This window comes from Acomys russatus, chromosome 13 (genome assembly GCF_903995435.1).
Source record: "Acomys russatus chromosome 13, mAcoRus1.1, whole genome shotgun sequence".
Lineage (NCBI taxonomy): Eukaryota > Metazoa > Chordata > Mammalia > Rodentia > Muridae > Acomys > Acomys russatus.
In genome coordinates, this window is record NC_067149.1 from 43,639,206 (window position 1) to 43,651,880 (window position 12,675).

The following is a 12,675-nucleotide window of genomic DNA, read 5'->3' on the forward strand; positions in this document are numbered from 1 at the left end:
GAAATTTAGTCCTACTTCTCCTAGCAGCTCTTGGTAGTCACATGAACAGAGCGGTGCATGCTGGCTGCTTAATTCCCACCTCCTCTTCTCTGCCAGAGAGCTCAGATTATCCTTGGCCTGCTGCCGCTCCTCTTCCTTCCTCTGAAATCTGCATTGAAGTCTTTCTTACGTCTTACTCACTGACACATGGCTATGCTTGGGGAACAAAAAGTAGGGGACCACTCTGGTTTTCCTGAGTCACGGGAGCTGTGTTCTTTCCATTTAGTGTATCTTTGTAAAACTGTTGAAAAGACTGAGCAGCTGGAGGGACGGCTCAGAAGTTACGACATTCTGGGAGCAGAGTTCTGATTCCAGCACCCATGTTACAAACCTGGACCTGTAGCAGGGAAGGGGCAGAGATAGCATCACTAGGGTTTGCTGCCTTCCAGCCCAGGAGAGAAAACATAAGCCCAACCAAGTTCAGGGAGAGACTTCACCTCAAGGGACTAGGTAGAGAGTGATAGGACACCAGGCACTTTCTGACTTCTGTGTACATGCACAGGTGCGCACACCCCCCATACGTGAGCATGCACACATGCACCACATAAACAATAAATCTTGTAAAAAGAAGGAGGCATTTACTTTTTTGCTTGGAAATATTTCCTCTACATTAAATGGAAAATAGAGATGTCTCCCAGATTATTTAAAATTTATAGTCTTATGAATAGCTGACACTAATTCATGAAGTACTGGGAGATTTAGAAGTGTGTATACCAAGCTCTCTGTCTTGTCGGGGTGGGCAGGTGAAGATAAGGGAATTCTAGCATTTGCTTTCATCTATTTCTGTACAGTTGGTTTTTAATGAAAACAGAAGTCAACCTTCACATTTCATTCCTAGAAGTAATGACCTTTTGGCCCTTTAAAGTGATCTTTATTTTTAATCGTGTCTTGGATGCATTTAGCATAGGCTGCTTCTGTTTGAAGATGGGTTCTTTCAGATGGTTAGTGTCTGTCTTGCTTTATTTGAACTTCTGTTGCTCTCTGAGTACCAAGGCAGTAGAACTAGGGAGTAGGTCAGTGGCAGAGACTTGACTGACACATAGCCCTCCCTAGTCAGTCCTCAGAACTGCAGGGAAAATGAAAAGGAGCAATATTAAAGGAAGAGTATGTTCCATTTGCTTTGTATTTCTCTGTAAATGATCAAGAAGTAAGATGCTTTTCATATTCATTTTTGGGAGAGAATAATTGTGCCTGTGCCTTTGTGTGTGTGTGTGTGTGTGAATTTTTCAGTAGGATTTTGTGTGTGTGTGTGTGTGAATTTTTCAGTAGGATTTTGTGTGTGTGTGTGTGTATGTGAATTTTTCAGTAGGATTTTGACCTTGGTGTAATTTTATGCTGTGGTTTTCTTTTTTTAAAGACAAAATCAAGTCCACTGCCATTATCTTTGATGATGAGGAAGGAGATCTGTTCAATGAAAAAGCAGCAGCTTTGCCAGAAGCTTCTATGAGTCAGACCGATGGAAACAAAACACGGGCAGATAAAACGGTGAGTAGAACCGTTTTGCAACTTACAGAAGCAATTTATCTGGATCTGAGAGGAATGGAGAGTTATTTCTCTTTCATGTTTATTGTCCCAATTTGCTTTTTGTTGCTGTAATAAACACTGACCAAAGCAACTTAGGGGAGGAAAAGGTTTAATTTTACAAATTGCAGAACATCCCTGAGGGACGCCAAGGAAAGAAGTCAAGGGGAGACTGTGGAAGAATGGTACCTACTGACTTGCGTTTGCCGGCTTGCTCAACTACCTTTCTCACATAGCCCAGGCCTACCTGCCCAGAGATGGCACTACCCTCAGTAGGCCAGGCCTTCTTACATCAGTTAGCAACCAAGAAAATGCCTGACAGACAGGCCCACAGGTCAGTCTGATGGAAGTAGTACTGCAGTTGAGTTTCCTGCTTCCCAAGTGTGCCAAGTTGATGTCAAGAATAGCAACCATGCTTATATTTAAAAACCTGAAAGACAACATGAAACTCCAAATAACTGCCAATCAGATTTTTGGGGGCTTGTGAGATTAGTGAGGATTTTCCAAATATGTGTCTGAAGCTCTGTTTTCAGAACTATTTGCAAGTAATTTGTAGTCATTATGATGTTTTACCACCCTACATGTTTTATTGGGCAGCGCTTGGAAAACTGTTACGACCAAATGCTGTTGTCACTGGCCAGGGGTTGGCAGTAACTCTATAGAAGAATCTAATGATAGTCTGCATTCACAAGCCTCTAGTTTGTCCTAATATTTCTTTTATAAAATCGTACCCAACATAATACTAATTTAAAATAATTTCATACATAGTCTAACATGTATTCTGTTTTTTTCTGTGAGACATCATGTCCCACAGATGTCCTATATAGGTGTTTTCTTTCTTTACTGTGTGTGTGTGTGCACTTGTATATATGTATATTTGTGTGTGTGTGTATATGTATATATATGTATATACATACTTAATTATTTATAATGGGAATTTATGAGACTAGCTTTTAGGTTGTGGTTCAGCTAGTCCAACAATGGATGTCTCTCAATGGAAGGTCCAAGAATACAGTAGTGGTTCAGTCTGCCAGGCTGGATGTTTCAGCCTGTCTTCAACATATACTAGAATCCTGAAGAAATCAGCTCTATTGCCAGTGAAGGAATGGAGTTGCTAGTGAGAGCGAGAGCAAGGAAGCGGAGAGAGAGCAAGATTCCTTCTTCCTTGTCCTTTATAAAGGCTGCCAGCAGAAGGTGAGGCCCAGATTAAAGATGGGTCCTATCACTTCAAAAGGTCTGAATTAAAGTTGTATCTTTCCACTTCAGAAGATCCTGATTAAAAGTAGGTTTTCCATTTCAAATGATTTAATTAGAAAAAATGTTCCTCACCGGTGTGCCCTGCCACTTGAGTTCTAGTTAATTCAAGATGTAATCAAGATGACAATGAAGGGAGCATCACACATGCCTCATTGTGTCACATTCTTGTTTTGCCCTCACAATTAACAAAATGTCAGCATTCTAGACAATCTTGGTCCCTTGACCAGCTTGCCCTGCTGTCTGTCACTTTTGTGCCTTGTGTGACAGTACATGCTTCTCTGTACACGAGATGTGCTCTGTGTGACAGTACATGTTCCTGTGTATACGAGATGTGCCCTGTGTGACAGTACATGTTCCTCTGTACGTGAGATGTGCTCTGTATGACAGTATGTGCTCCTGTGTACATGTGATGTGCCCTGTGTGACAGTACATGTTCCTGTGTATACAAGATGTGCCCTGTGCTTTTTCTTGTTTGCACCATCCCACTGTTCTGGGACCTCATCAAATCTGGGAAACTTTTTTTCTAGTGATACTGTTTCTTCTCTGTTGCCTAATTTATACCAGTTAAATTCTTTGCCATGGTCCTTCTGTACAAAACCTTTGAATAAACTTTATATAAAGGAATATCCCAGGCATATGTAGTCCCTTGGTACTTGGCTTGGTGCCTTCTCATAGTGGAGGCTGGGCACATTTTCTGAACAAGTGAGTGAACTTCTTTCCATGTCTCTTACTTGCTAATTGTATATTTTCTTTTTCCTCCTTTTTTGGTGGGGATCCAATTAGGTCACCTTACCTTCCAGCAAAAGTCTGAAGCTTGTGTCAGAAACAAAGACTCAGAAAGGTTTGTTTTCAGATGAAGAAGACTCTGAGGTATGGAATTCTTTCCTTAGTGCTGGATGTTCATCTGTAGATGCATGCCAGTAGCTTTCTGATTAGTCTGTCTGCAGAGATTTATGACTTTATTAAATAGTTCAGTTCTTATTTTGAAAATGATATCTTGGGCTGAGGATATATATAATTCAATGGTATAAAATGCATGGCTAGCATATACAAGGCCCTCCCTGTATTTTCTTGAAAGTCTGTGATCTTCAGAAAACAATAGGTACACAGTACCTTTGACTTCTGAGTTTGAATCCCTTGCATTTCCTTCAACAGGCTTACATTTAAGACTGTTGGCTCACAATTGTGATAAGATACATATCTGAGGGGAAAAAAATCAGCCTGCTGCTTCCCTTAGTGGCAGTGTGACATTTAAGTGACTTTGTTCCTATTGTGATACATATTCAGCACAGGCTGTGGGTGGAAAGCCTCAGGCAGCTTGGGCTCCCGTCCCTGTGTTCTGGGCCTGTAAGCATGGTTGCTGGAGGAAGTGGGGCCTATGTCTGCTCCTGAGAGGATCAGGCAGAGACTATGATGCCTTTTTAAATCCCAGTCTTGGGAGTTTTCCTAGCTAGTTTTTCTGTGGCTATGACAAAACACTGATCAAAACTTGGGGAGGAGAGGGTTTATTTCATGTTACAGGCTATCCGTCATTGAGGGAAGCCAAGGCGGGAACTTGAGTAGGAAACTGGAGCAGAGACCAAGGAGAAATGTTCTTCACTGGCTTACTCGCCTGCTTGTGCTCAGCCAGCTTTCTACCCAACCCAGGCCCACCTGCCCAGAGAGGGCCCTGCCCACAGTGGATTGGGTCATCCTACATGAATTAGCATCAAGAAAACACCCCACAGTCTAGTCTGATGAAGGCAGTTACTCAATTGAGGGCCTGTCTTCCTTGGTGTGTCAAATGAGGACCCAGATTAGCCATTGCACAAGTTAGTGCTGCTCCTTCTCCATGTGTTGATGGGATAGGGATAGGGATAGGGATAGGGTACAGATTTCATTGAATGTGGGGGGCAAGGGGCCAGAGACTGAGTGGGGATTGGACATGTATGCTAGGCCAGCACTTTGTCATGGGGAACTGTCATGTCAGTGCCCCAACTTCAGTTCTTGATGATAGGGTTTACTAAACTGGAGGCTTGTTTTAAAGACATTACCCAAGACTTTGCCTCGTGTACACCATCATAGAGTAAATGGTTTTTATTGAACAGTTAGAATTGTTAGGCAAAGAGAAGTGACGTAAGGCAACCTAGCACATAAAATATTGAACTGGAAGGAATGATCCTTTGTGCTATTCTGTCTCAAATGTGGGCAGGAAACTTGTTTTACTAAAAAAAATTTTGGGGGCATCTTTGAGGTAATAGAAGTGTGTGTGTGTGTGTGTGTGTGTGTGTGTGTGTGTGTGTGTGTGTTTTTCCCTCCCTGTTGCCACCAAGGAAGGTCCGAAATTGCAATGTAGAAAGTGTTTTTTGTTCTTTGGTTGAATTACATTGATATTCTTAAGACAGCCAGCCCATTTGTCAGTGTGTAAAATGCAGGAAGGACGTGGGACACTGGAGCCTCTTTGTAAACAAACCATTGGGACTATGGACCCAGGTGTAAACCAGTGTGCTAAGAATTCTCTTTAGGTCAGTGAACTCATTAGCTTTGTATCTGATGAGTGGTAGATGCTGATTATATAATAAAAAGTAGTGTCCAAAGAGGTCATGGAAAATGTTCTTGTCCTGTTTAATTATCTGGCTCTTATACTAATTTGCTCTGCCCAGGGGACAGGCTGTCCTGGTTGATGTTTCTAGTTCATGATGGTCAGGTTGCAGAGTGCTCCTTGTGGCCTGAGCTGACGTCCATCAGAATCTGAGGACACCTTCAGAGCTCCCCAGATCCTTTGCAACATTTCATAGTTACAGTTCAGGTAGAAAAGTCGGCACTTTCAGGCACATACCCTAGTACTTCGTTAGCTGCTAAGCACAGCCTTTATGGGAATTTACTTTGTATTTATTTAAAAGATGTAAAATACTCTCTGGGGAGAAAGATGTTAACAATAGAGTTACCCATAGGCCTAGCATTTTGCAAATCTAGCCTATTTTATGGTAGAATTTGTATTCTTGTTACTACTTCCGACAAAGAAGGCCTTTTGTTTGCATGGCAGGGCTTACTGGGAAATGTCATCCTGCCTTCCATCCTTCAGGTGGGAATATGGTTGCCCTCAGGCTACAAAGAGACTACCTGAAATATCTTTCCTTTTCTCTTTGTCCCACACACACCAAGGGCAGATGGTGAGGTCCCAAATCTAGTCACACAAAGCCGTTATAGTCTAGTCTAGTGTTTTGTGCTGGCCAGATATTAAAGCGGATAGGTGTGGCTGACCAGCAGCTTTGATTTTGATTCAACAGGATTTGTTTTCTTCTCAAAATTCAAGTAAGCCAAAAAGTGCATCACTTCTGCCCAGCCATCCCCCCACATCAGTCTCTCTTTTTGGTGATGAAGATGAAGAGGTACGTATTGTTATTGCAGCACCAGATAATTCACCTAGACCAGTAGAAGTGTTTTGTTTTTTTTCCTGATGGGTTATAGCAGCGTGGCATACAGTAGAAAAGAATGATGGATGGAGAAGCTTCTGGTTACTGGTGTCTGGTCACTTGGTGACCCCAAGTTTTCCCAGTAATACAATTAGGACATTAAAATCTTGACTCAATTATTGGGGAAAGCCAAATAGGTTTCATTTTTAATACTCTTCGGAGAGGGTGGAGCTCTTATACATATGATCTATAAGAATATCTTGGCTAAAGTGGCAGTAGGAGAGGAAGCAGCCATGTTTGGCTTACATTTTTTTCTCACTCTGGTTATAGAGAGTGGGATGGCAAAGAAAAGTAAGAGGAAAAAGGACCCAAATTCAAACTTTTATGTAGTATTGTGCTGTGGTTGGTCATGTAGCTCTGGTTCTTTACTCAGCTCCATTACTGCGGATACCTTAGCACCCCTCCATCTTCTATGGGTTAAAGGTCACTAGGTTGATTGTAGCCAACAAAACAAATGCCACATCTTTGCACAGTGGTTGGTACGGGGTTTAAGGGCATGGTAAATGATATTGTCACTAGCATCTCACTGGACGCTAGCATGTTATTCTTGTAGTCTTTTTCTACCTTACTAGGCTTGACTTAAAGACCTCCATTGGTTTTTGGCTCAGAACTGTCCACTGCTATAGTATATAAACCATTTGCATCATAAACCAAACTTGGGCCTTCTAATGGTTTTGCTCAATTACCTTATTGAAAGTGGCTATATGATAGAATTTCTAGTGGCATTGGGAATGGTAGCAGGATCTCATGGGTGGTCCAGTCTGCCCTGTGACTCACCATGTAGCCTAGGCTGGCTTCAAAGTTATATTCTTCCTCCCTTGGCTTCATGAATCCTATGATCACAGGCACACACCACCATACTCGCTACATAGTAAATACTTTCAGAGTACTTGAATGTATGAATATTTATAAATGTCACTGAATTTCCTTAGGGTGCCAGGAATTTTATTTAGTAAACAGTTCCATACCTTTGTATTCTTTATTATGAATTAACTGTAAATAAACTTTCTTATCTGTGAAAACTCTGTTTAGTCATTAATCCAGTGTCTAATTCTTAGAAAGAGATGTATGGTTTTTGGCTGCTGCCAAGACTCTCATGCCCACAGGTTGCCTGGGAAGGGGGACTTCCGGGTGTTTCTGTAATCTTGACCTTCTTTTGTTGCTTTTGTTTTTTCAAGCTCTGGCTCAGGTTCTATTGTAACTCCTGGAAGTCATCCTCTAACCTATACACATACACTCATACACTTTACCTCATTCACATACCCCTGTGTACACATTAAACATGCATACACAATAATATTTAAACCGTTTCTTTCTTTCTTTCTTTCTTTCTTTCTTTTTTTTTTTGAGATAGGGTCTCTCTGTGACTCGATTTGTAGACCAGGCTGGCCTCAAACTCATAGCGATCCACCTGCCTCTGCTTCCCGAGTGTTGTAAACATTTTCTTAATTAAAAAAATTCGATGGTCATCTTGTTTTCTTTTGTGGATGATAGGGTTTGTGATTCAAAGAGACTGAGGTGTTCAGGTATTTTGTGATTGTTTCCCCCGCACATGTTATACTCTGCACCTTGTAGGAGAAGGCTCGCTTGACATGTCTTACTTGGATGAGTTGTGATACCTCTTTATACTTTGCTACCATTTATCCTTTTAGGACAGTCTTTTTGGGAGTACAGCAGCTAAGAAGCAGACTTCATCTCTACAGCCTCAGAGTCAAGAGAAACCGAAACCCTCAGAGCAGCCCCAAAAGAAAGCGTCCGCCTTGTTGTTCAGCAGTGATGAGGAGGTAGGTTAAGGTTTGCCACATGTGAGGTGGGAAGGAAAAAGAATGAGTGCCATCCTGAGCGTGTGTGCTCACTGTTGTGTCCCCACTGCAGCTTAGTCACTGAAAGATGGTCTTTATAAGATTGCATCTGTTTTTTTGTTTTTGTTTTTGTTTCTCAAGACAAGATTTGTTTGTCTGTATAGTCCTTGCTGTCCTGGATTCACTCTGTAGACCAGGCTGGCCTCAAACTCACGGAGATTGGCCTGCCTCTGCCTTTGCCTCCCCGAGTACTAGGATAACAGGTGTGTGCCACCACGACCAGCTCAAGATTGTATCTTTTAAAGAAAAGATTGTTAATGTAATGTGTTAAACATTAATACTTTTAAAATGGAGTCAATATGGCTTCCACCACAAGGTTCATGGCTGAAGCTCTGTAATAAAAAATATTAAGGAAAAAGCATTCACATTTAATGTACATTTTAGGTGATAAGGGACCTGTGGGTGTGTTTTGCTAAGTATGACAAAGATCAAAGAGTTGGGGAGAAGCATGATGGGATTGAATCTGGTCTGCAGTGGTAAGCTGAAAAGGGTTAGCAAGATCTGCTTTTTTGCTCTGTGTCTTCAGCAGTGGGGCCACCTTTGCTTCAGGAACCAGGAGGATAGCATTGGTCTGCTTCACAGCAGAGGTCTGTGTTGTTCTACTGTTAGGAGAAAGGGCAAGAAGGTGAGAGAGACTTGACGCCTCTGTTTTCTTCATTGCTAAGGTGCCATACTTAGAGGGTAATGTGTTCAGGGCCCATCCACTTGTGTATTGTCTTCTTAAGGCCTGCTTGGTTAAGCTCAAATTACAGTAGACTTGATAGGAGGGGCCTATGTAAATTCAACTCCTTTTCTATAAGGTGGTGAATATATAATTGGGATACAGAGCAAAGTTAATAGTAGCTTAATCATTATTCAGGCTTAGCTGAGCAGAAGACCATAAATGCAAACGAGACAGATTTATAGCTTATCTTAAAGGCTGAGAAGCAATCAACACAATAAAACTTAGTGCCCTGAGTATTAAAGGTCTCCTGGCACAGGGGGTGCAGCTTAGCGGTGCACACATTCAGCATGAGCAAGGCCCCGAGTCTATGCCCATCACAGGAAAATAATAAAATAATTTAAAACATCAAAAGCTGTTACAAGAGCTGGGGTTGTAGCACAGCGCCAGTTGGTAAAGTGCTTGCCTAATGTCTTCACTTAGGGCTTCCATTTCTGTGATCAGACACCCTGACCAAAAGCAGCCTGGAAAGGAAAGGGTTTATTTTAGCTCACCATTTCATGTAACAGTCCATCACTGTGGGAAGACAGGGCAGGGATTCAATGTAGGAACCTGGAGGCAAGAGCTGAGGCAGAGGCCATGGAGGAGGGCATTGGACTAGCTTGTTCCTCATGGTTCGCTCAGCCTGCTTTCTTATAGAACCCAGGACCACCAGCCGAGGGATGGCACCGCCTACAGTGAGCTGTGGCCTCCCGTGCCAATTATTAATCAAGAAAATGCCCCATTGGCTGACCTGCTAGGGGTATTTTCTCAATTGATGTTCCTTTTTTGAAAAGGACTCTAGCATGTGTCAGGTTGTCATGAAATAAGCCAACACACCTAGTGTGCTTAGTCCCAGGCTCTGTCTGTATTCCTGGTACTTGAGAGGAGCAGGCAGGAGGACCTGAAATTCAAAGTTATCCCCGGTTACATAGTAACTTAAGGCCAGCCTGGCCTACTTGGAACCCTTTCTCAAAAGAAAGAAAGAAATTTAAGCTGTTAAAAATAACGTTCCTAGCTGGGTGTGGTAGCACACATCTTTAATTCCAGCACTTGGGAGGCAGAGGCAGACTGATCTCTGTGAGTTTGAGGCCAGCCTGGTCTACAAAACAAGTCTAGGACAGCCAAGGCTAACAGAGAGACCCTGTCCTGAAAAACCAAAAACCAAAACCAAAACCAAAAACAAACAACAAAAACATTTTCCTGTGTAATGTTTGCTCTTTTATCATAGGGATATTAGGAGGGCACTGGGTTATAGACAAATTGTAATTAAATAGTTTTTATAGAAAGCAGCTTAATCAGAATTTTAGATGCACCAAGATAGGAAAGATGTTTTCTTCAAGGTTGCCAAATACAAATAGCCAAAACACTATGAATGTAACATAGTTCCTGATTGTTTCATGGTTGTTCTTGCCGTAGGCAGTTTACTGTATATATGTATAATAATATAAATGTATATATTTAAAAGAAAAATTAAAAAATTAGAAAAGGAAATATAAAAAAAGAAAGCAACTTAAAATGACTTAATTTATGTTTTCTGCTCAAATGTGTAAATTTATTATGGACTATCTATTCTGTACTTTGTGTGTGTATGTGTGTTGTGTGGATGTGTATATTGTTTCTGTGCTGTGTGTGTTTGTGTGTGTTGTATGTGAGTGTTGTGTGTTGTGTGTGTGTGTGTGTGTGGTGTGTGTGTGTATATGTATTATATATATATTTGCAGTTTATGAGCACATGTATACAGATGAGCCTTCCCAGCAGCCAGGGGAGGATGCCTGGTGTCCTGCTTTTTTCCTTGTTCTTTGAGAAAGTCTTTCACTGAACCAGAGCTGGGCTGGTGGCCAGCAGACCCTGGTAATCTCAAGTCTCCATCCCCTCCAGCCCAGCCCATTCATGGCAGTGTCCAGCGTTTCTTAATGTGGGTGTAGGGATTTGAACTCAAGTCCTCATACTTGTTCAGCCGCTCTTATCCTCTCTTACCACCTGCCCAGCCCTCATTTTTTTTTTTAAAGCATCATTTGTTATCATTTCTTTGTGGAATTCTTCCCATCATAGTGGTGTCAGGAAAAGAACAATCCTAGCCAGAGCTGGTGAGCAAAAAGAAAAGAATAAAGGTGACCAGGGTTCTAGTATTCGCTGCTTGGCTCCCTCTGGCATCACTTGGGGACTTTAAGAGTATTAGTTGTAGGTGTGGCCTTCTTACTGGAATATTTTTTTAAAGCTCTGTAACCATTGCTAAACATGGCTGCTTAGAGGAGCAGTTCTCAACCACGAGCCTTTATTAATTATAGTTTCATACATACACATAATGTATTTGCACATCATTCCCCGTGACTTTGTCTTGTCCCCTTCTCTGTCCTGTTGACCCTCTTCCTTTGCTTTAGGATTTTACTTTAAAAAGTAAAATTTACTTTTTACATTTCTCTGTTTATACCTGGTATAATTAATTTTGATTTTTAAAAATAGACAGGTTCTTTTCTTCTTACATGAGGCGGCGTCATAGCAGAGAGAAATATGAACACACTTGGAGGAAGCATGAGAGAGAAAGTGTGTGTAGTCCAGAACCCAGCTGTTCAAACATGTGATTTTTCTCTGAGTATGTTTGATTCTTAGATTGTAACTTAACAGAGAATAAACTTAGTCATGTTCCATATCCCAGTTCTCCACTAGATAATATACGTCTCTACCACTAAGCTATGCTCCAGCTCCGTCTGTGTGTATGTGTGTGTGTGCGTGTGTGTGTATGTGTGTGTGTGTGAGAGAGAGAGAGAGAGAGAGAGAGAGAGAGAGCGTGAGCAGGAGCACACATGTACATATGAGCAAGTGTGGTGAGTGGAAGGGTGGGCTTGCTCATGTCTGTATGAGGTTTGGCTAGGCTGAGGGTGCTGCTGGGATCCACCTATCTCTGACCCCAATGCTGAGGACACTGGCATCTGTGGCCGTATCTCGGTCTTTTAAATATGGGATCTGGGGATTGGAACTCAGGCCCTCATGCTTATGTAGTGAATGCTTTTTTCCACCTGGCCATTTTGCCAGCACTGCTCTCTGGATTTTTAATGCGTGGTTTGTGTTTTAAGGACCAGTGGAATATTGCTGATTCACGTACCAAGTTAGCACCTGACAGTAAGTCCAAAGGAGAACTGTGGGACTCAGGGACCACCCAAGGCCAAGACACGAAAGCTGTGAAGAAGACCAACCTGTTTGAAGAGGACGATGATGAAGTTGATCTGTTTGCTATTGCCAAGGAGAGGTGAGATCTTGACAACTAGAGGGAAAGGTTTTGTGTATGAGACGTGTTTCTGCTGCTGGTGGTTGATGCCTCATTGTCACACACACAGACGGGGCCTTGGGGAAGTTTGCCTTGAATTTTTCACTCTGACATTTTATTAACTTTGAAACAGTTTTTTTCTCTTTGGTCTCCCTATTCCCTTAAGGATACCCTACAGAAAGTTACTTAAAAGTCTGTTATTTTGATAGAAATCCTGAAAGTTGAAAACATACCATAATATTAGGAGTAGATTGCCAGCAGTTACTGACCTGCCTTCTGGTCCAGGTGATTGCCTGAGCTGAAGCTGGTGGTTTATGGAGAGTGACATGGGCGCTGTCTGCATGGCTGTGTATTCTGATAACTCCCTCATTCAACCTTTTTCTTCTGGCAAGTTGTAAATGATTACTTCACAGCTCAGTTGAATGGTGGCAGAAAGGCGGTAGTCCATTGAATGTGGAAATAATGTGAATTAGGTGGTAGCTTTCATAAATGGATTAGAATGTCTGAAATCCTAATATGGTTTTAAATTCTGGCTCTACAGTTCCTATAGGAATAACTTTGGTCAAGTTTCCT

The 12,675-nt window shown here is 41.9% G+C and overlaps 1 protein-coding gene across 2 annotated transcripts in view; it reads left to right on the forward strand.

Moving 5' to 3' along the window:
- The window catches only part of Washc2c (WASH complex subunit 2C), a 51,023-nt gene that overhangs the window by 20,760 nt on the left and 17,588 nt on the right, over nt 1–12,675 (forward strand). For both annotated transcript variants that reach the window (XM_051155148.1, XM_051155147.1), the window contains exons 15-19: nt 1,397–1,524; nt 3,601–3,687; nt 6,087–6,188; nt 7,925–8,056; nt 11,912–12,084. In XM_051155148.1, the coding sequence (XP_051011105.1) occupies nt 1,397–1,524; nt 3,601–3,687; nt 6,087–6,188; nt 7,925–8,056; nt 11,912–12,084 (622 nt within the window). The remainder of the gene's footprint in view (nt 1–1,396; nt 1,525–3,600; nt 3,688–6,086; nt 6,189–7,924; nt 8,057–11,911; nt 12,085–12,675) is intronic.